The sequence below is a fragment of the Oncorhynchus mykiss genome, chromosome 6, assembly GCF_013265735.2.
Source record: "Oncorhynchus mykiss isolate Arlee chromosome 6, USDA_OmykA_1.1, whole genome shotgun sequence".
In the NCBI taxonomy this organism is placed as follows: Eukaryota; Metazoa; Chordata; class Actinopteri; order Salmoniformes; family Salmonidae; genus Oncorhynchus; species Oncorhynchus mykiss.
In genome coordinates, this window is record NC_048570.1 from 43,956,124 (window position 1) to 43,983,334 (window position 27,211).

The 27,211-nt window shown below is 42.5% G+C and overlaps 1 protein-coding gene across 5 annotated transcripts; it reads left to right on the top strand.

Annotated features, from left to right (window-relative positions):
* Nucleotides 1–53: 53 nt before the first annotated feature.
* On the top strand, nt 54–25,762 carry LOC110526005 (scavenger receptor class F member 2). 5 transcript variants are annotated; one of them, XM_036980158.1, is made up of 11 exons: nt 54–905; nt 3,647–3,705; nt 5,217–5,318; nt 5,477–5,996; nt 7,170–7,388; nt 7,848–7,976; nt 9,601–9,704; nt 11,347–11,461; nt 11,886–12,010; nt 17,141–17,302; nt 22,112–25,762. In XM_036980158.1, the coding sequence occupies exons 1-11, from the start codon at nt 796–798 to the stop codon at nt 23,395–23,397; spliced, it is 2,931 nt and encodes a 976-aa protein (XP_036836053.1). In that variant the 5' UTR covers nt 54–795; the 3' UTR covers nt 23,398–25,762. The 5 variants fall into 5 exon arrangements, with proteins under 5 accessions (XP_036836053.1, XP_036836054.1, XP_036836055.1 ...); XM_036980159.1 differs by having other exon boundaries at nt 17,144–17,302; XM_036980160.1 differs by having other exon boundaries at nt 11,913–12,010.
* Nucleotides 25,763–27,211: the final 1,449 nt, after the last annotated feature.

The following is a 27,211-nucleotide window of genomic DNA, read 5'->3' on the forward strand; positions in this document are numbered from 1 at the left end:
TTGCTTATCGCCTCTTTTCTCTGAAAATAAATCCACTGTGGCGCACGAAAAGTATGCTCACTTAACTCTGTGTAACTAACTAACTGCAGGCAAGGATAGAGTAACAAATCAGAAAGTGCCTGCCCCCCGCCACTCATGACAGCGCAATAGAAAGAGAAGACAATAACACGTTATTAATCTTTGATTTAAAAGCACAAAAAAAGGGAATCTTTGCCTCGACCAGTCGAAAGATTTAGTTTTTACCTATTCCATTGCACTGGGCATAAAACATAATATTTGTGGTCAAGTTATGGTTGGTGGCAATAAGCGGATGCTTTTATTGTCGGAGGAGGATGCCCGTTGGATTCCGCTACTTTCCTGATGCCTCTTTCCTTCTTCCTTATTCTTCTGAAAATGTATGGGATAATGAATGTTTTAATATTACAAATCAGCAATGAAGGAAAGTAATCGTTCGAGGAGATCGAATTGCGTGTTCAAGTTTGGGTTTTATAACTTCTTTGGAACTGTGCTCTGTGTGGTTTGGTGTCGCTACACATTCTTTCAACTCTTGGGTACGTCGATGGCGTAGATGGCGCAGTGGTAAGCCTTTTCTCCCCAACTGGAACCTGGATCATATCTCGAATACTTGGATAAAGCTTCTGAAGTTCCCACAATAACAAAACATTATTTATTTTTTTACCTCCGTGGATTATAAACGCAACCCTGGAGAGCAGAAGAATAGGGGCAATTGTCGTTTTCTGGAGAGGAGGAATGCGGAGAGAAAGAGGCATCTAGAAGGATGCTGTTTCTTGTAAAATGGAATTGAAGATCATTATTGAAGTTGTTGTGGTGGTTTGTTCATTTTTTTCTTTGAGTTTTAGCCAAGAACTCAATCCGAAAGGCAGAAATGTATGCAAATTACCAGGGTAAGTATAGCTGCACTGCGGACGCGGAATAACGGGCTTCTGTCGATTAAAAAAAAGGAGTTGCCTGCCTCTATCGCTCTCAGTGCGATGCAACTACTAGGCTACTTGTTGATTATTCAGGTCAAATTCTGAACTATTGTGCTTGGAGTATTGAATACTCACATTGCAAAACTTTGTTTTAGACTCGGTTTCTCTTGCCCTCCACTACCTAAAATAGTTCATTTTCGATATTGTGTAGGCTAGTTGGTCATATTTCTTTTCATATGCACTCTCCTTACACAAGGAGGAGTCCATCTGAGAAGCAGCCATCCAGATGCTACCTACATCTGGAACCGTGGGTAATGTTCTATAATTTCACATAGGGGGCGCTTCCAGGCCTTATATATTTAGTGTCACTGGCCTGAAGTCGTGGCATCAGCTATATGGCTGAAAATAACCCCACAAAATTGTATGGCTGCAGCTACCAGAAACAAAGGTAAGTTGTAGACTGAACTTATAGACAGGGGGTGCATCAAGTTAGCTTAAGCCAACATTTCTTATTCAGCAGTTAGCACCTTTACTATGCAGACTGAAAACCACATGTCAAAGGAGGGTCGGTGTAGGACCAGAGTGTGTGAAATCTGTTAACATTTTGGCATTCCATAATAGAGGTCAAAGCCCTTCTGTGGTCTGGCATTATACACATTGAATTGACATTACAAGTAGACCCCTGGGCCCTGCCTGCGCCTGTCCTTACCTTTCGTGTTAAGAACGTGATGAAATGTGTCTCAATAGACAATGGTGAGCATGTACAGTGTCTCATGGGCAAAACACGTCCTTTGTTGTCAAAGTTGTTGCCCAAATGTCTATTGTTGGTTTGAGGGTCATTACTTTAACATTTAGCATCCATGAGGAGTGTTAGTGCTTACTGTAAACTATTCTCAATCCTTTATCTTCAATGAAATCACACATGTTTACTGTTGGCCCCACTCTCAATTTAAAGTCTCTCCCACAATCCTATTCTTAGTGTTTTAACTGGCTTGGATGATTTATTTTTTGCAGTGCACCACCCGTATCCTTTTCTTTCGTTTGTGCATTTTGTTTAATCTCTTTACTGGGTTCACTGCTCACAGGAAGAATTGAGGGAAGTAGTTGTCCATTTATCATTGCTGCTTAGCACTTCCTATCTGTGTCCTCGTGTTACTAAATCAGCTCGCTGACTGTAGTGGGGGCCATTGACAACATTAACAACGTTGGTTCACACATCATTGTTTGTCAGTATTCAATGCATCACAAAGTACCATGGGAAAGTGAGAAGAAAAAAAAAACACAGAAATTGAGAAAAGTTGCTATCTGATTTTTCAGTGTTGAGAAACAAATAATATGTTGTTGAATGAAGTGTTCAGTACTAGAACACTGTTCAAAGTGCCAAACGTAACAATACTGTGGCCGATAACGTTTAGGCAAATTTGAGTAACAAAAGACAAATGTGGGTCCTGCTTTGATAATGAGAGACCAATGTGAGTCCTGCTTTATCTCAAAGCGTCACATTTGTTACGCAAATGAACATAATGTGTTATTTTTCAGAGTTGTGATGGATTGAGCTGTATGTCAAAGGTCAGATGGGGTCATCTAAAATCGCAGATACCACTGACCACATTGGAAATGCTTCACTGAAAGGAGATTTGATTAATACCTTACAAACAGCTTCTTGTGAGGTATAAATAAACCAACACAGCTTTTTATCCATGTATTAGCTCATTCTTGCGTCTTTAGACCCAACCCAGAATAGTAGGCCTAAATAAGACCAGTATCCATTAGACTCTCCCTCTGTGTGACAGACCTAGGTCTGAGACAAAACAGAGAGGCTGAAATAGTGTTTTTAACAAATGGCAGGTTTTAGAGGGGAAAAATGTGTGTGTCTGTGTGCACGTCTGCTTCTGAAGGCAGAATTCCGCCCCCAACACTTTAGAGGATGTAAAAGTGTGGCGGGGGCCTCTGGGAGGTCAGTGGTGTGGGAGGAAGAAGAGAAGCATCTGTCCTTTCCTGACAGAGCAGTGCAGAGAGGAGAAGAGAGCAGAGTGGAGGGGATCTAGCTTTGCTTCAAACTAGACCGCCAAAGACTGCCTCTCTAAACTCACTCCCCACTCCTCACTCCTTCCTGGCTAGACGTGGGGTCATCTTTAAACAGTATTTGTGTTCTTTCTGATACCAAAGTTGTGCTTGATTGAGACTGACTGACATACTGGATCAATGGGATAGTCCCAAAAGTGCAAAAGATCACCCTTCAGGTACGCCTTGTAGGTTCAATCACACATTAAAGTATTTAAAAGAAAACCTTGTTTTTAAACTGTGGTTGTAACTAGCTAGCTATTGCTAGAGTTGCTCTTCTATAGTCTCCATGGGTTAGCACTTCAGAGGCTACTATTGTTCTGACTGTTGACTGCTGACAGGCCGGGCAGGAGAGGTCGAGTTGAAGGGGCTTTGGAGAGAAGGATGTTTATGTGAGAAGTGTGTTATCCATTTCTACCCATTTCTTTGCACATGGAAAGCATATGGAGAAAGTCAGAACAAATGCTGCGCAGACGTTTAGAGTTTTCAGCGTTTGCCACACGAAGGACAAGTGTGAGGACTGAGGAGATGACAGGATAGTAGTGGTTGTGCAGGGTGGTGGCATGTTGTTATATTCCAGTGTCTGTTTAAGTTTCCTTGCTTATTTTCTTCCTCTCTGACACTCTCGTATTTCCTCTCGTCTCTGTCAGGTCACCAGGCTTTGTGTGCTGCAGCGGGTGGGGGCAGATAGGAGAGGAATGTTTGACACGTATGTATACAGCATATCAACATCATAGCACAGTATTTTCATATGTACAGTTGAAGTCGGAAGTTTACATACACTTACGTTGGAGTCATTAAAACCCGTTCTTCCACCACTCCACAAATTTCTTGTTAACAAACTATAGTTTTGACAAGTCGGTTAACACATCTACTTTATGCATGACACAAGTAATTATTCCAACAACTGTTTACAGACAGATTATTTCACTTATAATTCACTGTATCACAATTCTAGTGGGTCAGAAGTTTACATACACTCAGTTGACTGTGCCCTTAAACAGCTTGGAAAATTCCTGAAAATAATGTCATGGCTTTAGAAGGTTCTGAAAGGATAATTGACATCTTTTGAGTCAATTGGAGGTGTACCTGTGGATGTATTTCAAGGCCTACCTTCAAACTCAGTGCCTCTTTGCTTGACACGATGGGAAAATCAAAAGAAATCAGCAAAGACCTCAGAAAAAAATTGTAGACCTCTACAAGTCTGGTTCATCCTTGGGAGCAATTTCCAAACGCCTGAAGGTACCACGTTCATCTGTAGAAACAATCGTACGCAAGTATAAACACCATGGGACCACGCAGCCGTCATACCGGTCAGGAAGGAGACGCATTCTGTCTCCTAGAGATGAACGTACTTTGGTGCAAAACGTGCAAATCAATCTGGTGAAGATGCTTGAGGAAACAGTTACAAAAGTATCTATATCCACAGTAAAACAAGTACTATATCATATAAGGCCGCTCAGCAAGAAAGAATCGACATAACCTGAAAGGCCGCTCAGCAAGAAAAAAGCCACTGCTCCAAAACTGTCATAAAAAAGCCTGAATACGGTTTGCAATTGCACATGGGTACAAGGACCTTACTTTTTGGAGAATACTTTAAGGACAACAAAGTCAATGTATTGGAGTGGCCATCACAAAGCCCTGACCTCAATCCTATTGAATATTTATGGGCAGAACTGAAAAAGCGTGTGCAAGCAAGGAGGCCTTCAAACCTGACTCAGTTACACAACCTCTGTCAGGAGGAATGGGCCAAAATTAACCCAACTTATTGTGGAAGCTTGTGGAGGACTACAACCGAAACGTTTGACCCAAGTTAAACATTTTAAAGGCAATGTTACCAAATACTAATTGAGTGTAGGTAAACACTGGGAATGTGATGAAAGAAATAAAAGCTGAAATAAATCACTCTCTACTATTATTTTGACATTTCACATTCTTAAAATAAAGTGGTAATCCTAACTGACCTAAGACAGGGAATTTTTGCTAGGATTAAATGTCAGGAATTGTGAAAAACTGAGTTTAAATGTATTTGGCTAAGGTGTATGTCAATTTCTGACTTCGACTGTACATGTTTATATCACTTAAGGCCTATTTCCTGGACAGAGATTAAGCTTAGTCCTGGACTAAAAAACAATTTCAATGGAGGTTCTCGGTTTGGTGAAACCAGCCCTCAATGTTTAATATGTGGACATGTAGTGATTCAGTACATCCTCCCCCTAGCTCTCTGTGAAGGCAACTTCACCTGTAAGGAAAATGAGGTATGCGTTAGGCCCAATGAATGCCGCTGTCGCCATGGATACTTCGGAGCCAGTTGTGATACAAGTAAGCACCTTGTTTTTTGGACACATCTCACACGTCCTGTCCTAAAACATCAGAAAGGACATATTCACCTAGATATAAGGCATCAAAGAAATGTTTGTGTAATGCTTATGGGGTTCTCACCATAATATCCTGATATTACTTCATCCCTCCTTTTTCAGAGTGCCCCACCCAGTTCTGGGGCCCAGACTGCAAGGGCAAGTGCCAATGCTTTCCCAACGGCCAGTGTGATGACGTGACGGGCAAGTGCACGTGCAACCCTAACCGCTGGGGGCCCAACTGCGAGAAGCCCTGCCTCTGCCAGAAGGGCAAGTGTGACCAGGACACAGGCACATGCACTTGCCAATATGGCTTCTGGGGCCCTCAGTGTGCAAACAACTGCTACTGCAGTCTCAACTCTGTGTGTGACCAGAACACAGGAAGGTGTAACTGTAGTCCAGGCTGGTCGGGGAGGAATTGTGCCATCCAGTGTAACTGTAATAACTCTCCATGCGAGCAGTTCACGGGTCGTTGCCAGTGCCGGGATAGACTGTGGGGCCCCCGATGCGAGAGGTATTGTCAGTGTATCCATGGGAAGTGCAACCAGGCGGATGGCTCATGTACCTGCACACCGGGGTACCGGGGGAAGTTCTGCAGGGAACCGTGTCCCGCAGGGTTCTACGGACAGAACTGCAGGAATAGGTGAGGAACCACTGGAGAACATTACTCTGTGTCATTATGACCGAAGATAAGACATTTTTCATCATAGTGTAACAGATGGGAAACTGAAAAGCCGTGGATTCTTATTAACAGGGATTTCTCTTAAATTTTTCCCCAAGGATCTTAATGTTAATGTTTTTTTCCTGATACGCATTATATTGTGGTTTTGGAGTTTTGATTAGAAATATGATTTGACAAACGCTCCAGCTGATAACCCATAACATATCTTAAAATAATTGTCCAGTGTTTACAGATTTCTATAAAATATGACCTATAAATAATTACAATATGAGTGAAATGTTAATTAAGTATTTTAAAAATCTGCTTTACTGTGTTGGAATGGTGTGGTCGTACCCCAACAACAGAATGGTCTGGGCGTATACCGGTCATAAAAATTATTCATGCGAGCATAGGATTTTTTAAATATTTTTTTTATTTATTTAACCTTTATTTATCTAGGCAAGTCGGTTAAGAACCAATTCTTATTTACAATGACAGCCTACACCGGCAATGCTGGGCCAATTGTGCGCCACCCTATGGGACTCCCAATAACAGACAGTTGTGATACAGCCTGGATTTTAACCAGAGTGTCTCTAACCTCTAATACCGAGATGCAGTGCCTTAGACTGCTCTGCCACTCGGGAGCCCAGGAAGAGTCAACAGCATTATTTGGGTATGAATTAATAGAATATACATTTTTAAAAGTGAGATTTTCACTGGACAGTTAGTTACTTTAAACATGATCGGTAGAAGTGTATTGGGGCGATACTGTGGAATTGGTATTCACAGTATCTCATAATAATCATCCAATATGCTGAAGACATTCAGGTTAAGTGATTTACCTTGCTCAAAGTCTGCAGAACTCATGTTATACATGAGCTGCTACATAGCCGCTTTCCCACACTTCTCTGACCTCTATGTCATAGATGTTATAAGAAAAGACAGTCCTGGAAATGTATATACGGGCCCGCTAAACTGTGTAGATACCAACACAAAGATTCGCTATGAAAATGTTACCAAATAGTTTTGCTGTCAATAGGCCAGGCATAAAGTAGTGCACCATAGGGAATATTATGTTAATTTGGTGCCGTTTTGTAGGCAAATGTCTCAACCCACCATCCTGATGCCCTCTCTCCCTTCATGTCCTGACTCCAGGTGTGGCCACTGTAAAGGCCAGCAGCCCTGTAAGATAACAGAGGGGAGGTGTGTGACCTGTGAGAGGGGCTGGAACGGGACCAAGTGTGATCAGATGTGCCTGCCAGGCTTCTTCGGAGAGAACTGCCTGGATGTGTGTCCCCCGTGTAAAGATGGCCACTTCTGCAACCGCATCGACGGAAAGTGCTCCCACTGCAACCCCGGCTGGATCGGGGACAGGTGAGAGAATGGAATGGAAACACACATACACACACATAAACACGTTTTTTTTGCTTCTACCTGGTAGTTTGTTGCACTCAACTGGTGTCCCAGGTCTGAATCAGTCCCAGATTCGAAGGAGAGGATGAAAACTAGGAGTGTTTTGGCCCCTCCAGGAGCGACATTGAACAGCGCTGCTCTAGTACAACACTTGAAAACATAACTTCAAACAAAGACTTACAGTTATGCTAATATAACCTTGAATACAAAGCTAGAGAAAATGTCAATTGTTGTCAACTTTTCAGCATGTCAAAATGTAATTTATATAGATACTGCATTATAATTACTATTTAAATACCTGAACTTGTACTGGCACAGGCTTTCATGTTGTGCTAATGGTTATGAGACATGACTCACAGCTGATGTGACAATGATCATAATAAACAACATTCATTCCCGTTTTGTCTCCCTGGTCGGCAGGTGTGAGGTGCGCTGTCCCAACGGGACTTATGGGGATAACTGTGAGAATGACTGCAGCCACTGTTTTAACGGCGTTTGTCACATTGCTACCGGAGAGTGCCTGTGTGAGCCGGGATTTTACGGGACCTAGTGAGTCAGACCTTTCCAAAAACATCTTAATGTTTACGCTTCCCTTCATGGCTACAATACCCAGAGAGCAGTGGCGGTCGGTGCCATTTAAGATGAGGGAGGACAATTTTTTTTAATGAACATGGCCTTATTTCTATTGCAGCATATTGGATGACTATCATTCATACTCCATTCACTCAGCTCATTGTAGCATTGGCAGGTTTAGGCTACTACATGATACTAACATTTTCCCTATACTCATCTTGAGGTTGCTCCAACCTAGCCTATGAATGAAAGTTTACAATTTAGGTGCAAAGGTCGAGAGAAATTTGAGTAAGCAAGGTGACAGACATTGACACATTCAATACCGCCTTGCACAATCTTGCCTGCATCTAGCTGATCAAGGGTGTAATCATTAGTCAAACACTTGCAAACAAGAATTTCTATTGGACAAATTCCGGTATGTTTATTCCCGTTTAATTCTGTTTGTTTTCATTCAAGAAAAGTTTTTCAACAGAATCGGTGAAATTAATACACCCCTGATCACATGCAAACACAGTTCACTTTCATAGCAGCCACATAAAACAGCATGATCGATTTGAGCTTTGGATTATTCGTTCTCGCATTTACGCCCTCTCCTCCACTCACCTTTTCCCTTCGCTTGTGGACTTCAGTCCACAAGCAGTCTGTGACTAGGCAAAAAAACATTCCAAGCTAAACCTTCATATCATAACCGCTAACCGCTACACACAGTCTACATTGCTGTCACCATTATTAGCTACCGTCAAGTCAACGATGTAGGCTGGTGACAACGATGTAGGCTTTGTGTAGCTGTTAGCGGTTATGATATGAAGTTTTGGCTCGGAAAGCTAATGTGCACAAATAATGCATTATTTAGACAAACAGTACAAGCAAGGGGTTTGGTCATGCAGTACAGTGTACAGTTAGCAAGCAGTGTACCAGTTACACCGGCGGGCCCCGTGGCAATATATTAATAAAACCAAAAGCTTACCTTGACTTGGAAGAGTTCCAGTGTTGCATAACCAGATAGGTAACATAGCATCCCTCTCTTTTTGAGCCGGGTGTTTGAGTAGGCTAAACTAGCAAGCTGTATTTTACTAGCTAAGTAAGTGAAAGTTAAATAAATATAGCTAGCTCCTTCACTCCCTCTCTTTTTCTCTCTTGCTTCTCCTTCATTTATGAAGAAATTCATTCGTAAAAAACTGTTCAACTATTGTCTTTCTCTCACTTTGAGTCAACTACTTACCACATTTTATGTACTGCAGTGTTAGCTAGCTGTAGCTTATGCTTTCAGTATTAGATTCATTCTCTGAACCTTTGATTGGGTGTACAGCATGTCAATTCATGCTGCCAGAGCTCTGATATGTTGGTAGACATCCTCTGGAAGTTGTCATAATTACTGTGTAAGTCTATGGAATGGGGTGAGAACCACAAGCCTCCTATGTTTTGTATTGAAGTCAATGTACCCAGACGAGGATGGAAACTTGCTGTCCTCCGGCAATGTGCAAAACAATGTGCTTTAATAGATTATTTGGTGACGTGAATATATTTATTATAGTTTTATCGCATGGACACATCGCATGGACACAGTAACTAAGTTGTTAGTGTCTTCTCTTTCTTTTAGCTGCAATATGACGTGTCAGATGGGTCAGTATGGAGTGAACTGTGCCCAGACCTGCTCCTGTCACGACAAGAACTGCAACCCAATGTCTGGGGCCTGCAACCTACGTAAGGAAACCAACCCACTCGCTTTCCTTAGTCACACACACATGTGCACATACACACACACACACACACACACACACACACACACACACACACAGAGAGAGAGAGAGAGAGAGACAGAGACACACATATACACCCTGCAACCTGCAAACTACGTAAGGGAACCACTCTCTTTATTACCTCATTCACTTCTACAGATCTGGGTGAATGTTAGGTCACTGTTTTTGAAGCCAGCCACACTGCAAGACCTAAAATGTAGATGTAAAAATACATTCTTAGCAGAGTACTTGCGGCATCAAACCGTGGTGCTTCTAGTGATAAAGACATTTTTATATTTTGGAAAAAAAGGCACAACATAAAGAAAACACACCCCTGCATGAAACCATAGGGAACATATCAAATGTGTGCACTGCACATGAAGGTCCCAAACCCTTTACTTGTACTGTTTGTCTAAATAGCTAGTTGATAGCGGTGACGGAGACAAGTTCGTCCTAAATGGCACCCTATTCCCTATATAATGTACTACTTTTGACCAGAGCCTTATGGGGGAGACAATGAGCACTAGCACACATGTCAATTCAGGTCAATGTAGTAGTTGAGCCTAACGGTGTTTCCAGACTGCCTGGTGTCCTTTTTTTACTTCTGTGTTTGTTGGCCCTGTTCCTGTCCTGCTGGAGAGAGAGAAAAGAGGAAGAGGAAGAGAGAGCTGGAGGAAGAAAAGAGAAGGGATGGAGGGAGGAGAGCAGCTTGAGGAAACAGGGTTACCAAATGGACATGTTGGGAAGCAGGGATGATGTCACCAGGTCAGGCCTTTGGGCTCTGCCAGGCTAGTCCCTTCCTTTTTCCAGCTGTGAACACAGAGGCCTTACACGCCACACCCAGGCCACACTTCCATTCATCCACAGCCTCTATGACAGAAGAGGGGCGTAGAGGGCCAGGGGTCAGCAGTATTTATCTATCTGCTAAAGTATAGGTTATCTCACTGATGGCGTCATCTGGCTGCACAGTGCATGTATACTGTGGAAATTAAGGGTGCGTCTGAAATGGCATCCTATTCCGTATGCAGTGCACTGCTTTTGATTAGGACCCATAAGGCTCTGGTTAACAGTATAGTGTTCTATGTAGGGAATAGTGTGCCATTTCGGTCACACCCTGAGAGATGCTTATGCAACAGATGGACTGCTGTTCTGTTTAAGTGCATCCAGCTTAGAAAGGGAGGGGTGCTAATAAATCATCAATGAATTATGGCGATATAGGGAGTGTAGTAGAGGAGTGAGAGAAAAGTGAAAAGATGGGGTTTGACAGATATTTCAGAAGTAGAATCCACAACAGGAGATAGATAATGCGGGTGGTGATTTAATAGATGGAAGTCAATTTGTCTGTTCCACATTGTCGATAATTTGGATATCTCTTCAATTCCCGCTTTAACGATAGGCCTACAGTATATCCACAGTGTGGAGGGTCAACACAGTGCAGGACAGATTGAATTTCAGCTCCAGAGTTCTGATTCTGGGAGTTCAGGGAGTTCTGACAGAGAGTAACGTTAGTTGGTACCAGACATACAAATGGCTCTGGTTGGCACTGGCAGTCCGCACCAGTGTGGCACACCCAAAAAATCCCTGCTTGTGTCTGTCTGCTGTTTCAGAGCCCAACCAGCGGATGGGAGTGATCGCGGCAGGAACCCTGGTCTCTTTTCTGCTCATTGTCCTCCTCTCGCTGCTTTGCTGCTGCTGCCTCTGCCGAAATAAAGATGACCACAAGTGAGTGACAGACACGGGCCTGGTGTGGTGCGAGGGATGGGATTTGTTGGAAGGGAAGAGTGGGCCATTTGCCTTCCTTGCTAGTAGCTCATGCAGATGGCTCTATCCTTTGAAATAGTTGTTTGCCCTTTTATCTTATATCTGGGTCCTTGTTATAAGTTACAATAAGGGCCTAAAGTCTTTCCTGGTTAGTTCACATGGTGAGGAAGAACGGCAGGCCCTGCGTAGCATATCATTTTGTAGCCAAATCAAAAATGGGTCAGTATGATATTGTGTGTGGTCTTTTTCTTCACGTGGTCCATGAAATGTTGCTTGTACTGCAAGCGTGTCAATACAGATGAACATTACCCACATTTGAATCAGTTTGTGGTGTTTCGTAATTTAGTATGTTTTCCATGGCATCACCCCTCCCTCTTTCCCTCAGTCCTGACCAAGACAACTCTACCAACAGCAAAAAAGCCAAGCGGATCCTGTGTGGAAGATTCAGCCGAATCAGCACCAAACTCCCCCAGATCCCACTGAGACGACAGAAGCTGCCCAAAGTAGTCGGTAAGCACCAATCCCTCCTCCCCATAGTCTACCGCCTCAACCATGCCAAGACAGAGCCTGCATCCTAAATGGCATCCTATTCCCTAAATAATTCACTACTTTTGACCAGAGCCCCATGGGCCCTAGTTAAAAGTAGTTCACTATATAGGGAATAGAAGGTGTCATTCGGGATCCAGCTACAGCCACTTTCTTCAATACAATACTCTCTTGTTTGTTTGTGTATATGCTCCATGTGTCTCTGGATGATCCCATAGTTTCTGTGTCATAATCTTTGCACGCCTCTTTAACTCTTCAGCAAGAGGGAGAGAGCGTTTTCATTTGACCTTTGCTCTGTGATACTTCTCTCTGCGACTCTCTGTGGAGTGGTTTTCAGACAAAGAATAGGGTTGAAAAGTGTACTGTGGCTGCCAAATGGGTATGGGGTTTCATCTGAGAGGAATGCACTGGTTGCAGGGCTTATTATTCTTGGCACCCTTAAATACCATGTGTTCATATTATTACAACCCTAAACAGGCCCTTCTCTTTTTTTCTCTCTTTTCTTTACTCATTTCCCTCCTTCCCTCCTTCCTAAGAAAGTGAGTTGAGTTCCTACTCTGCTGGGCTGAAGGCAGTGTTATTAAGAGAGAATGGGTCAGTGTAGTGGTGTGGTGCTCGGGAGGTCTGAGTGGTGTTGAGTGATACTTTATCAAAGGCTGCTCTGTTTGTGTCAACGTGGATGGAAGAGGAGGGAGAGTAGCTCCTGTCTGTCTGTGTGGAGGGAGGGAGAGAAGGAAGTGGAGGAAGGTCTCGTGGTCTGGGATAGGATTGTCTATCAGGACCCATCTCAAGTCAGCTTAAAGGATATTACACGTTGCCTACATACTGAGGAACTCTCCTTTGTCTACCCAGATGCCTTCTGGAATCTCTAGAAATTTCAAACACGGCCACATTCTGTGCCGTTCTGCTTTGTCTCTGCTATGTAGGAGTTAACTTGAATCATGGCTATCTAGACTGGTTCTGAATGCATGGATGGAAGAGCTCTGACAGTGCTCTGACTAAATTTTGGAATTAAGAAAGTCCCTATTTGTGGGATATGTTGTAGTTACCTTTACCAATTAAGATCAGTGATGGGGAAGGAGTTAAAAAGCGGTGACCTTGTTTCTTTCCTCTTTCACAACGAGTAGCATGTTCTTCTCCACTTCCTTAGCTGATTATTTCAGCTAGCAGCGGTCTTCATTGTGCCTGCGTAGAAAAACACACGGGAACAGTATTGTCTTTGTCATCCAGTTATCATGGGACATTTTAAGATCATTTTGCACAAACACTCTCAAAGTTTACTGTAACTTATAAACAATCCGCCAGAGGCAACAGATTTTTTTGTTAAAAGTCTATGCGTATGACCTTTTAAACAAACAAGCCCTTTCATTATTTTTTGCACAAAGCATATCATGCCATGTCTGGGTTGCGATCAAGCAAATCAAGGAGAACAAACTACCACTTTGGGAATTTGGAGAGAGTAGAATAGAGTTTTTGGTTCAAACCAAAACCAATTCTTTCTAAGTTTTCATGACATGACAACACACAGCCATAAAATGACAACTGACTGAATTTAAGTATATACTTTGGAGTCCTTCTCCCAGTGTTATAGACTCTCTTGTTCATAAGGAGAGATAAACTGGTCAGCTTCTCTCTCTCTCTCTCGCTCTCTCCCTCCATCTCGAGAGCCAGGACGCTCTGCTCTGCTTTGCTTTCCTCATTGCCTGCCCACAGAAGCGTGGCCTGCCTGCCAGCATTTTGAAACTCTACCCTCCCTGGGGCGCCGTCAGTCCCTTCAACATTCCACAGGAGGCCCACTGGACTCGAAACAGGAAGTGGCCAAATTCACCCCAGCCCGTGTCAGACCTATGATTTACCCACACTGTGGTCAACACACAACAACAGATGTGGCAAGACAAAAGGAAAGATGAAAAAGGGGAGGAATAGGAGGGAGGAAGAAAACCTTTATGCTGTCTTTACACAAACACTCAACCGTTCCAAGACAAACGTAAAGAGAAACAGAGGGAGGAGGAATATGAGGAAGATGAAGAGGAGGAGGAGGGGGGAAGAAAATATTTATGATGTCTTTACCCAAACTCTCACCCAATCCAAGACAAATGTAAAGAGAAACTGAGGGAGGAGGAATAGGAGGAGGAGGAAGAGGAGGAGGAGGGAGGAAGAAAACAATTGCTCTGTCTTTTGCATAGCTCATATAGCTCCTCCGCTCCTTCATACATAAACATTCTCCCATCCCCCCTCCTCTTCTAAAACCTCTACACTGCTTATAGTTTGTCATTCCATTCTAAGCATATTTATTCCACGCCCTATACTATAGTTAGCTATCTCACGCTCGGCTGGCTGCCTTCCCCCATTTCCATTCCGTAGTCCTCTGTGTGTGTGTGTGTCACAAATGGTACCCTATTCACTATACTGTATAGTGCACTACTTTTGGGCTCTGGTCAAAAGTAGTACACTATAATATAGGGGATAGAGTGCTATTTGGGATGCAATTGCATGTCCGAATGCTTTCCTGTGAAAAGTGATGTGGAGCGGGACCACCTGTTCCAGTGTAGCTGGCCTCACAGGCAGCTATGATAGGCCTGTACAGCTGGGGTTCATCAGAAATGCACAGTTGTCCAATGGACTCTGTAGGCTGAGCTTTGGGCTTTCGCTGCTGCCCTGTCTCTCCCGGAAAAATCCATCCGGCTCCAGACTTTTAGTCTGGTGTGAACATTCAAGCACAGCAGTTGTTCACTGTATCATGAAAGAGAATGTATGGAATAAAGAGCCAGTTGGTTAGTTGGTCAATTGAGGTTACTTACAGTAGGCCCTATGCTATACCTATTGGACACTGCATCAGTACTGACTAATATAGTCTTGCACAGACATTGGTTAAGTCAACTGGGACATTCTGCTATTGTACCTCCATGGCATTGGAGTCGTCTGTTCATTATACTCTAGCATAGCAGGGCTGTTACAATAGTCATGAAGTGCATACCGTCCAAACAGAAAGTCTGCCATTTATTTATGTATCGACTTTATTGAATTTGAACAAAAACCATTTCAGCTGGAAGAAAAGCTGCTATGAAAGAATTTCCATGGCCTTTCTTTTCTGTGTCCGTGGATAAATATTTGGATGGGCACTGTTTATATGATATTGATTCTAACGGCTGCCATTGCTACAATCCAACTAATCTACATCAAGTCAATTTCATACATTTAATCCCTTCACCATGGCGGCATTATGTAGAGTTCTGAACAAGACTGGGATGTCACCAGATATTTTGCCTGGAACAATTTCAGAAGTATGGAGAAATAGACAAATAGTCACTTTCTGCTTGACTCTGCAGTATGCAGGATATCCACATAGTACCCACCATTTTCAGTTGAAATTCCCATCAAAATAGAAAGTCCCCTTGCATCAATCTAATTAACAAAATTAAAAGATTCCCATCAAAATCCGTCTGTTCAACATCTGAGGTTAACTGCTATCCACCTATGTCACTGTTTGTCAGACCTGGAGACGTCCCGAAAATCAGTCTTCTCACGAAAACGTACAGTATGTAGTGTCCGGTTTAGCTTACAAGCTAATATGGAAAAGATGAGACTCACAAACAAGATGGTGTGGTCCATTTTGCTCTATGACATCCACATAGGACTTGTCTGAAGTTGGTACTGCCGATGTGCCAAATTCTGTCTGTATCATCCAAACCGTACAGACTAATATCACCACTCTATGGAAAGATGAGGCTCCCACAAACACGATGATGTTCTCCCTTTTGTTCTACGATCCGCACAAGTGTCACAGGACTCACAGGACTGAAGGTAACCCCATACCGGTTAAAACATTTAGTTTTGTTTTAATGTGTAAAAAATATATATAAAAATCCTGAGCTTTCGTATATCTCCGGAATATAGGAGAGACACTTCAAAATCCAAATCCTAATGATGCATTCTTGGACTGTCTGTATTGCCAAGAAAATCTGATACCTACAGGGGTCCTAAAATTCTCAAATCTAAAAGCTAAATGATCCATGATATGACCATCTTAAAACAATTCCATATGTTAGCCTAGTACAACCCCCCCCCCCCCCCCCCCCCCCAAACCTCAAGGCTTAGTTAACAAGTGCTGTGAGAATAATAAAATAATGCTGCTCTTGCATTTACACATCTCCTGGTACTAATTTAGCTGGAGCTGTACCACACCTGCTTGTGTTGGTGTTAGCAGAGGTCAGTTGTTTTACAGTTTGGGAGATGACATCCATGCCACAACGTCCATACTATAAACTCATAGCACAATAAGGACCACAATGGAAATACGTTGTAAAACCTTTTTGATTTATCCACAATGATTTTAAATGCAGTAAATCCACTTGGGTGGCTGAATTGTGTTTAAAATGTTCAAATAAATCATGTCAAATACATAGAGAGTTGGAGGGGAACTTCCAGCCAAGAGAGGGTTGAGTTTTAGCTTAGTGTTAGTGGAGAACAAACGGATGGGCTCATGTGTCATCCAGTAGAGGGGGGAGGGTGTAAATTGATGTATCTGATGTGGTTAGTGTCCAGTTAACGCCCAGTCACACACACACACACACGCACACACACACACACACACACAGTCAGTCCTCGGCCAGTTGGGGAAAGGAGAAGAGGAACCACAGACATCCCACACGAACACAGCTGTCCCCAGACTGAAGGGTCAGCAGAATACATCAACATCTAAAGAGGAGGGAGGGAGGGAGGGAGGGAGGGAGGGAGGGAGGGAGGGAGGGAGGGAGGGAGGGAGGGAGGGAGGGAGGGAGGGAGGGAGGGAGGGAGGGAGGGAGGGAGGGAAAGTACCTACATTTAGGAAATGGAGCATTCTGTCTATTGGAATGATAACTAAAGGAAAAACTTGAACTTATTTCTCAGTAAATAGCAGTTTGTTCAAGGAATGTAGAATCATGCAGATTGTCACACATTCTAGATAACTCAAGCCAGACTGTACCGTGCCTAACAACATCAACACACTCCACAACATCTCTCTCGATCTGTTGTTCTTGTAAGGTAGTCCTGTCAATCTAATTCTCTCTGACCCCTGCTTCTCTGTGTTTGTTTTCTCTCCCTGTCCCCCAGTAGCCCACCACGACCCGGAAAACACATTCAACTGCAGCTTCATCGAGCCCCCTTCTGTAGTTGAGCAGCCCTGCCCTTCCTCCTGGTCCTCCCAGGAGTCCTTCGATTCCTTCGACGAGGAACCCAGCGATGATGGCCCCGTATACTGTGTACCCCATGAAGGTGAGTCATTACACACACACATACACACACACACACACACACACACACACACACACACAGAGAGAGAGGCACACGGTCGGACACAAACGACAACGGACCTGTCTAAACAATGTGTGCCCCATGAAGGTGAGTCATCAGGAAAGAACAATAAACACTGTGATTAGCCACAGCTACTCCACAAATAAACACATCTAGGCACGTATGGATGCATGCCCATACACATGTACACACACAGATGTTTGAACACACACACACACACACACACACACACACACTTGGAGTGGAATTTGTTTGTCACAAAGTGTAAAGGAAGAATACGTACTAGGATGACTGAGCACTGAGTCACACACTTCTGCAAAGCTAATTAGAGCGATATGATAGTTATCCTTACCATGTGCCATCGAGCCCTGTCCCTTGTGTTGATGTGAAACAATGAACAGGAAATATAATGGTAAAGTCATCCTATTCATGAATCTCTCCTTGTAGTTTGGTGGAAAGCATCATGGCTATCAGTTTATATATTATTTAGTTTAGACACCCCCGTGAGTTTATTGTTTTTGGAGGCCTCAACATTTCTTGATATTATTCCAGAAGATAAATATGATGTACACTCATTCTAAATGATGTTGCAGCTTCATCGAGCCCCCTTTATCCATATTGATGCACTAATACTGTATATGAAGAGTTGAATTAAAAACCACTATACATACAGTGCCTTCGGAAAGTATTCAGACCCCTTGACTTTTTCCACATTTTGTTACGTTACATTCTTGTTCTAAAATGGATTACATAAATAAAAATCATCAGAAACCTACAGACATTACCCCATAATGGCAAAGCAAAAACAGGTTTTTCGATTGCTATGAGACTTGAAATTGAGCTCATCCTTGAGATATTTCTACTTGATTGGAGTCCACCTGTGGTACATGCAACATGATTTGGAAAGGCACACACCTGTCTATATGAGGTCCCAAGAACACAGTGGCCTCCATCATTCTTAAATGGAAGAAGGCCCGGACAAACTGAGCAATCGGGGGAGGAGGGCCTTGGTCAGGGAGGTGACCAAGAACCCAATGGTCTCTCTTATCTAGAGTTCCTCTATGGAGATGGGACAACCTTCCAGAAGGACAACCATCTCTGCAGTATTCCACCAATCAGGCTTTTATGGTAGAGTGACCAGACTGAAGCCACTCCTCAGTAAAAGACTCTCTGATTCTCTGGTCTGATGAAACCAAGATTGAACTCTTTGGCCTGAATGCCAAGCATCACGTCTGGAGGAAACCAGGCACTAATCCTATGGTGAAGCATGGTGGTGTCAGCATCATGCTGGGGGGGATGTTTTCAGCGGCAGGGACTGGGAGACTAGTCAGGATTGAGGCAAAGATGAACGGAGCAAAGTACAGAGAGATCCTTGATGAAATCCAGCTCCAGAGCACTCAGGACCTCAGACTGGGGCGAAAAGTATTTTATTCATTTTAGAATATCACTATAACCTAACAAAATTTGGAAAAGTCAAGGTGTTTGAATACTTTCCGAAGGCACTGCATATTTTCAGAAATGTTGGTAAATTAGCTTTTAATGTTTAAAACCTCTTACAGCTACCCCCCTACTTTTTTCAATTTCCGCCTGAAGACATACCCAAATCTAATTGCCTGTAGCACAGGCCCAGGACCAAGGATGTGCATATTCTTGGTTTCATTTGAAAGAAAACACTCAGAAGTTTGTGTAAATGTGAATTGAATGTAGGAGAATATAACACAATAGATCTGGTTTAGATAATACAATGAAAAAAACATATGTTTTTTCATTTTTATTGTTGTATCATCATCTTTAAAATGAACAAGACAAAACAAACATTCAGATAGGATGATGGGGACAATTTCAGTGAAAACATAAGAGGGCAACAGTACTTGTGCAAAGTTTTAGAATGAGAACTTCCAAAATGAGTGTGCTACATGACATTTATCATGAAGTCACCCAGGTGTCCCACACAAGTAGCCCAAATGTACCCAAGTGGCCAAATTGGTGAGGTTATACATTTTGAATGGAATAACTATATACAAAATACCAAAATGGTATTCTAACACACACCCCCCAAAAATTTAGAAAAAACATGAAAAAAATAGAAACATTTACAAAATAACACTTTCAATATTTGGAAGACCCTCAGTCCTCTACACAATATTGTGCTGCTGATGCCATGTGCCATAGCAGTCTCTTTCTGCTGTAAAGCAGAGGGTCACCAAGCATGTGGTGCAGGTGATGGGGGACTTCATTTTGCAAAGAACACAGCGACGCCTCCATGCTGTGCCCTTTTGGCCCTGAGGCACATCCATGCCTGCAGAAATAAATTTGGGCAGATGAACACCACTTGTGGCAGGAGCTGGATGAACCAGCTTCAGTGGGGGATGGACACCTTGGCACTGGGGGCTCCCATTCAGAGTCAGTGTCACTGTGAAAGAAAATGTTCAGTTAGAATAGTTTCACATATGAGCCCTGTATCAACAGGTATAATAAACAGATACATATAGAGTACAGGGAACATAAGGTTGAATATATTATTATAGACCTGCTAGATCTACTGTCTCATTTATATTATGACAGACCAGCTAGATCTACTGTCTATTTCATATTATGACATTTCAGCTAGATCTACTGTCTCTATTATATTATGACAGACCAGCTAGATCTACTGTCTTTATTATAGTACAACAGACCAGCTGTATCTACTGTCTCCATTTCACTTTGGCCATTGTTGTAGGCCTGCCCTCCCCTCAACAGCCTCAAATAGGCTATTTCATGTGGGGGTGGGGTGGGGCGGCAGACACACACATCTCACATTTCATTACATTACATTTTTATATATTGCCACTAAAATTAAAACAAATCACAAATACTATTTTATATTATTAATTGCAAACAACAGCATTAGCATGAGAAGAACTTACCAGTCCAGCTTTACCAAAACAATGCTGTGCGTAACATGCATGGCTCCTTCCGGTATGAAACTTCAATGGACCGGAGTTTACGTTTACGTTTATGTTGTCGAATTTCATCCCGCTAACGGGTTCGGTGCGCAGAGAGGCTAAAAAAAATATGAAAGAGTGTTTTTTCACTATCTAATAATGGCAATAACATATATGTATTTGTTTAAAATCTATTACTTTATGGATTAATTTCAGAGAGACAAATAATGTTTGCAAAATGCTGTATTTCCGCCTCACTTTCCGAGAAATAAGTAGTACTACTAGGTTTTACACAGTCAAATGTATTCAGAGTCATTTGAGATCTGTATGTATAACATTTACTTTTGACATTTTAGTCATTTCGCAGATGCTCTTGTCTAGAGTGACTTACAGTAAGTGCATTCATCTAAAGATAACTAGGTGAGACAAAATATCTTAGTCAAATATACAGGATATGAACATTCCATTCCTGCTAAACAATGGATATATAAAGTGTCTTGAACTGTGGTGTAGTGGTGCCTGGAGAAGTGTGTTTCTTTTCATTTTACCTACATTTTTCCAAATGGCGCCCTGTGTGAAACGTTATATTAGAAACAGTGACATAAAATGACCTAAAATTATACATCCCATATTGGTCTTTCACAGTCAGGTCAACCCAAGCTGTACTGTTCAGTAGGCTAATACTATTGAAACAGATAAACTGAGTCAGAAATTAACAGGTTGCAGATTTTCCCCCATTTTTTCAGGTTTTCATTCTCAAAGTCACACCTTTTTATTTTCTTCAGAAAAAAAAGAATCCATAACAATGCACATCAGGAAACCACTTTTGAGGTCTTGTAAAAATTGTTTGATTAGCTGTGTTTCTGTAGGACATGATATGGAGTTTGCAAAAAAAAAGACCACTGGATTGATGCAAATAAATCATTATGATATCATTCTGACAGATAGGCATGGGCTACTTTGTAGCTAGTTAACATTTAATAGAGAAGGTTTTTAGGAAAGCATTTCCATCTACCAGAAGGCAGTTAGGCCTATCAATAGCATCACTATATTTTTCCTGTTCCTTAATTGTTTGAAACCTGGACGTTTTACTTCATATTATGAGGCATGTCTTACCTTGATTCAAAGTAGCTTAAAGACTTATAAAGACTTACTCGTATGCATTCTCCTGTTCTATTGGTTTTCTTTCAACTTTCTTTCATTATCTAGCAGCCAAAGACATTATCCTAATCATATTACCAACCCATGATAATTGTTGCATCTTTAAATTCCACCTCTTTGTAACGGGTATTTCCAACTCTGTATTTCAATCTCTGGCCATGAAACCGCTTGCATTTCCAGCGCGCACTTCAGAACGGTGTTTTCCCGCAAATTGCATTTTAGAACATTCACGGATTGGTCTACTGCCATGTGTACATTGCTGCGCCTAAAATGTGAACAAATAATAGTTTATCAACATTTGAAGCAAAACATTCCAATCTGTTTCATCAGCCCTATTAATTGATACGGCTTATACCTCCGCTACACTACTTTGATACCTATCAGTGGGAATGAAGAAGTAAGTATAGGCAATGCCCACTGAAAAACAAGTGGGTATACAGCGTATACCTGCGTATACCTTCCACTACACCACTGGTCTTGAATACAAAATCTGAGAACAGTCATATTTTACACACACATGAAGGTACTCATAAGCGATCATTTCTGATAAAATAAAAAGTAAAACATGTGTGGATATAGTGTTTTGGAAATAAACTTCATATTCTGACCACCTACGTATGATCACCATTACCGTCCAAACTAAACCTGACTCTCATCAATTATATATCTTACTGTCCCATAGAGTCACTGAATGAGAGTAAGGAGAAGCCAGCAGCTGAGAAGCCATCCGCAGCAGCTGTGCCCAGTGAGGACGATGCAGGGGAGTACACCTCTCTGAAAGACACCAGCGCTACCAGCACCACCACCAACAAGCCTCAGGCTGGGGACGGGAGCGAAGCAACCCTGCTCAAGTCCTCTGACAGCGAGGGCTCCACCAGTGGCTCTGAGTCGGCCATTGGGGCCCTCTATGCTCGCATTGCACACCTCTCCAAGAACTCCAAGGACGAAGAGGATGGGGGTGGCAGCACAGTTACAATAGAGGTCAAAGGTAATGGCAAGCCACCGTCCCCGGGATGGAAGACCACCACCAAACCACGCCCGCCAGACCCTTCCACCAAACCGAAGGTGTCATGGATCCATGGGAACACCGGGAGTACCACACCCCCCCAGGTGGAGCAGCTGAACCAGGGGGGTAAGGGGCTGACAGTGCCCAAGGAGAGGACGACCAGGAGCTCCAGCGACAGCTCAGCCAAGAGCGAAGAGAGGCAGAGGCTGAAGGAGACGTCCAAGGAGAAGAGGAACAAGGAGGGGAAGGGGACGGAGGTCAATGGTTCCCCCAGCAAACACAAGGCCCAACGGCTGGGAAGGTCCAGGGAGGATATTAACCACATGGAGCACATAAATGGAGTGGTGCAGAACGCTCTCAAGAAGATCGGTAACTTCCACAACTCCAACTCTGACAAGAAGGCGGCCGAGAAGGCAGCCGCTGTGGAGAACCCCAAGGAGCCGCCCAAGAGCCCCAAAGTGATCCACCCACACATGAACTCCGAGGCCGCCACACTCCTGGCGGCCCAGCTCAAGGAGAAGACGCAGAGCATCAACCGGAATGAGGGCACCGGCCTGGTAAAGACCAACGGCCTGCCCACCCCAGCCTTCCGGGACCGAGGAGACCGGGAGAAGCCCACTCCTCCGCAGAAGGCCAAGCGGACCACTCCGGCCACCCCAGGCCATCAGAGCTCCAACAAGCCTCTGCTGCCCACCACCACCAGCCTCCAGAAGATGGTGGGTGTGGGGGTCCCCACAAGGGACCCAGCCACCCCCGAGGTCGACCCCAAGAGCCCGGAGAAGCAGGACTTGAACGGCTCCAGGGTGGGAGAGGGTGTTGGTGGAGCAGTGAACGTCACGCCAAAGAAGACACCCATCAAAAAGCCTCCCAGAAAGAGAGGCAAGGAAGGGACATTGGATACTGCTCTGGAAACTAAGACACCAACAAAGACAGCAATTATGCCACCGCAGATAATCAAATAGACAATTTTTTACTCCGACCTATTGACCAGGGTTTTTTATTGTTACTCACACACATGACAATGGGGAATTAATTACTTTTCTTCCAAAGGAGACATGCAAAAGGACTTGGTGGTTTTTCATCAAAGGAATTTATTATGTGTGTGTGTGTGTGTTGTGTGTCCGGGACCAGTGGAAAGTAAATAGAACTTTGTTTAAATTGTGGTCCTTCTCATTGGTGTGGGAGTGTGTTTGTATTATATTGAACTCATATACCTGCAATGTATCAGTTTTACACTTCAAAGTCGGACATAACTGTGGCAGTGGAAGAGTTCTGACAGCGGCAAACAATCATCTTCTATTTTCTTCCATCTCTACTATATCCCTCCAATGCCCACCACTATATTTATATAGGAATTTCCGACAATAATTGTAATTTAAAATGTTTTTTCTCAACATTGTATGTGATACAACAATAGAAATGTAATCTATGCAAAGAGAGGTCTCAAGTTGAAACAAGGTACTGAGAATACAAATACAGTATTTGTCTGTTTGATTTAAATTAGCCAGTTTCAATAAGGAACACTCCATAAAGGAGATTGTTGAGTTATTTGTATATTTTTTTGTTGCTATGTTGTCCACAATCTAATGTTTTAGCTGAAGTACAGTACATTTGTTCCACAATTTTGTCAGTCACAGTTTATTGACAATGAAATGAGTAATCAATGCAAACTTTTAAGGAAGCACTTGTTGTCATTCCCCTCCTAACAGAGCAATAGCCCTGTATTCTGAAGGCACGCACTATATTACCTGGATATGCTGTAAAAGCACCTAAAAAAAGCTAAGAGGCTGTTATGTTCTTTCGTCAAGCCTATTGAACAGCTAGTGTAAATGTCTTAGTCTTAGATTCTTTCCCACTCAATCGTTTTCAGCTTGATTCTTACGCACTAATAAATGTGGGTAGGCAATGTTCCTTAAACCAAATGCTTCTGTGCATTGTTTCTGCAGCCATTGTTTTCTAAGAAGCACACAGAGACAGGTGTATTGCCACTAGGTCTTTGGCCACTAGAAACAGTCTGTGAGAGGCCTTGGCTTATCTGGTATTTCACATCATAATGTTGTTTATAAAGGTTGAAGTCATGTTTGAATTCCAGATTAAATATTATACTTACATTTTGATACTTCAATCATTCTTTAACAGTATATTAATCATCCACCTACCTGACAGACAATCTAGTCATGTTACATTAGAAGGTTGCCTTTTCCTTAACTTGAATTCCAGTGTGGCTAAGTAGCTGAATAATGCTAGCTATTTAAAGCTAATTGGTTAAAGAGGCCTCAAGGGTAACACTTACCCCGAAAGGGATGTATTGTTCAATCAACATTTCATACTGCATTAAGTTTGACTGGTTTTATACATATGAGGATTACTACATTACAAGAGGAGGCTCGTAGAAAAGAGTATGGAATTTAAATACAACACTTAAGCAAAAAACTATTAACCAATCTGCATAATATAAAGTAGTACAAAAGTGGCAGTGGTGTTCAGACCGTGGATTCAGACTTACTGTACATTCCACAGTTTTCAGAGCTATTTGATGGATTTTTTGGTGCCTTTGATGTTTTAATTTTATTTTTTTTGTTATGGTACAGCCAGCCTATTCTTTGCCAGTGTTCTTTTTCGACACGTGAAGGTGTTTTTGTATCAGTATAATTGTATATGTTTGTAAGCTGCGCTTATATGAATTATTTTGCTACTTATTTTTGTGTGTGTCAATGAACTGGCTTTCATGTTACATTTGATTGTTTTGTGTCAGGCTCTCTGCAGCCACAGTATGAGTATGTACTTTGTAAAGTTGCCCTTGGCTTGTCATTTCCCTTTTTCCTGTTGATGTTGTTGTTTGTTTAACACTTAACTGCATGAAGCAGAGTGAAACTTATCTGGCATTAATAGCTACACAGGAATCTATAGCCTAACTCTCTTTTTCTTATCGACTTTCCCAATTGCTATCATTTTGTCCGTAGGAAATATACAATATCAAAACTTCAAAGGATTATACAGGATGTGCATTATTGTGTTACCACTGTTATTAAGTACGTGTAACTAAAACCATATGAGTTGTGTGATTATAAAGTGCCAATTTAAGCAAGCAGAAAACACATCTTTTTATATCTGACTGACTGGCCTCTGCCTGCTTTCACAGGCTACAGTACATATTTTTAAGCAGGGCCTCATAACGCTGCAGAAACATTATCAGTGATATGGTATATTTGTAACTCATCATTCTGTTTTGTTTGTTTGTCTGATCTGATTTTCAGTTTTTTATTGTCGTTGAATTTTTTTTATTTTTTTTATTTACTTCTTTGAAATAAAAGCGATACATGTAGCTATATGGACATTCTCACCTCTCACATTAATCTGTGAACCTATCCCTCAGTCAACCTTTTGCATGCTAAAATATTGTCATTACTATCCCACAAACATCACACAGTGGCCCTAGAGTATTGATTTCAGAACCAGACATATACTGTAGCTCCCTTCCCCCATCTGTAGCCTAAAACCATCCATCCTCTTAGCAATAATTGATATTTTACAGTTTCCGGTGACTCCTGGCTGCCTCTCTCCTGGAAACAAAGAGGATACAGAGACTTTTTCACGGTCACACTTGATCATCAAAGAGGCAGAAGAGCCAGAGGAACAACTGCTGGGCTCCTCCTGAGGGAGACAAGAGCTCCTTTCATGGGGGAAAACAGTGGGAACTCTGTGCTAAGGACCCCAAAGTTAATGCATCATGCGCTGCATATTTGTACTCTTTTGGGGGATAGAAGGGTATATAGCCAGGAGCAAGGCAGAAGGCTGTGCAGGAGTGTATGGATGGATCATGTGGTCGGGTAATTGAATCCAGAAGACCGGGTTATTGACTTGTGCCTGCACTGCTGACATGGTACTCCACTTCCATGTTTTTTTAACTGTATGTGTGTGTGTGTGTGTGTGTGTGTGTGTGTGTGTGTGTGTAGCATAGACTAAACAAAGCGCACCCTATGCACAGCTAGACTGCAAACTAGGGCACAGTCAAGACGTGACACAGAGGTCGACCGCAGCTTCAGAGCACACTGTGACCACAAAGAGAAGGTCTGAGCCAAACATATCCCAGTCAGACCCATAGAAAGCAGTTAAATGTGTCTTGATTGACACATGACGTTTCTACGTTGTGTTTTTAATGTAAAGACCTTTCTAAAATAGACCTCCCTCCACTAACTGCCAAATTCAGTTTGTGATACTAACCTGGGCATAAGTGACATAGGCAACATTGCCTAAAAACTCCTGGTCGCACAGCAAAATACTTATTTGCATATGCAACCAAATTGGTCGGACTTTAGAGCCCAGTCTCCACCATCACGAGGGGGCCACTAAAATATTTTTCCTGTGAGGTGGGGGTACCCCCAATTAAATCTTGCCTAGCGCCCCCAAAAGGCTAGGGCAGGTCCTAATACTAATTCACCACATCCCAAAGAACACTCGACTACTGTATTCAGTGTTTGGCTGTAGAACTGGCGGGGTAGAATTGTATAGAACTTACTGAAAGTTAGAATGTAATATAACTTATTGAATGTAAGAATGCTATCAAACTTATTGTCAGAGTGGAACTTACAGAGATGGTGGAGGTTCTCAGCCCAGCATTGCAATATCTGTCACACCGGTGCTCTCCCTCAACATGCCCTATAAGACCGGAATGAATGAGAAGGCATATCTGCGTTTAATCAGTCTTTTGAGAATGACAGGCGCAATCTAATCTTCAAACACAACGTTTTTGTACTAGTGTTTTCAAAGAGAAAG

Bases quoted from the DNA above. Each gene is read 5' to 3' on its own strand.
- LOC110526005 (XM_036980158.1), top strand. From the start codon at position 796: ATGGAATTGAAGATCATTATTGAAGTTGTTGTGGTGGTTTGTTCATTT. The intron at 5,997-7,169 runs GTGAGGAACCAC...TCCTGACTCCAG, and splicing joins GGACAGAACTGCAGGAATAG to GTGTGGCCACTGTAAAGGCC. The intron at 12,011-17,140 runs GTAAGCACCAAT...CCTGTCCCCCAG, and splicing joins GAAGCTGCCCAAAGTAGTCG to TAGCCCACCACGACCCGGAA.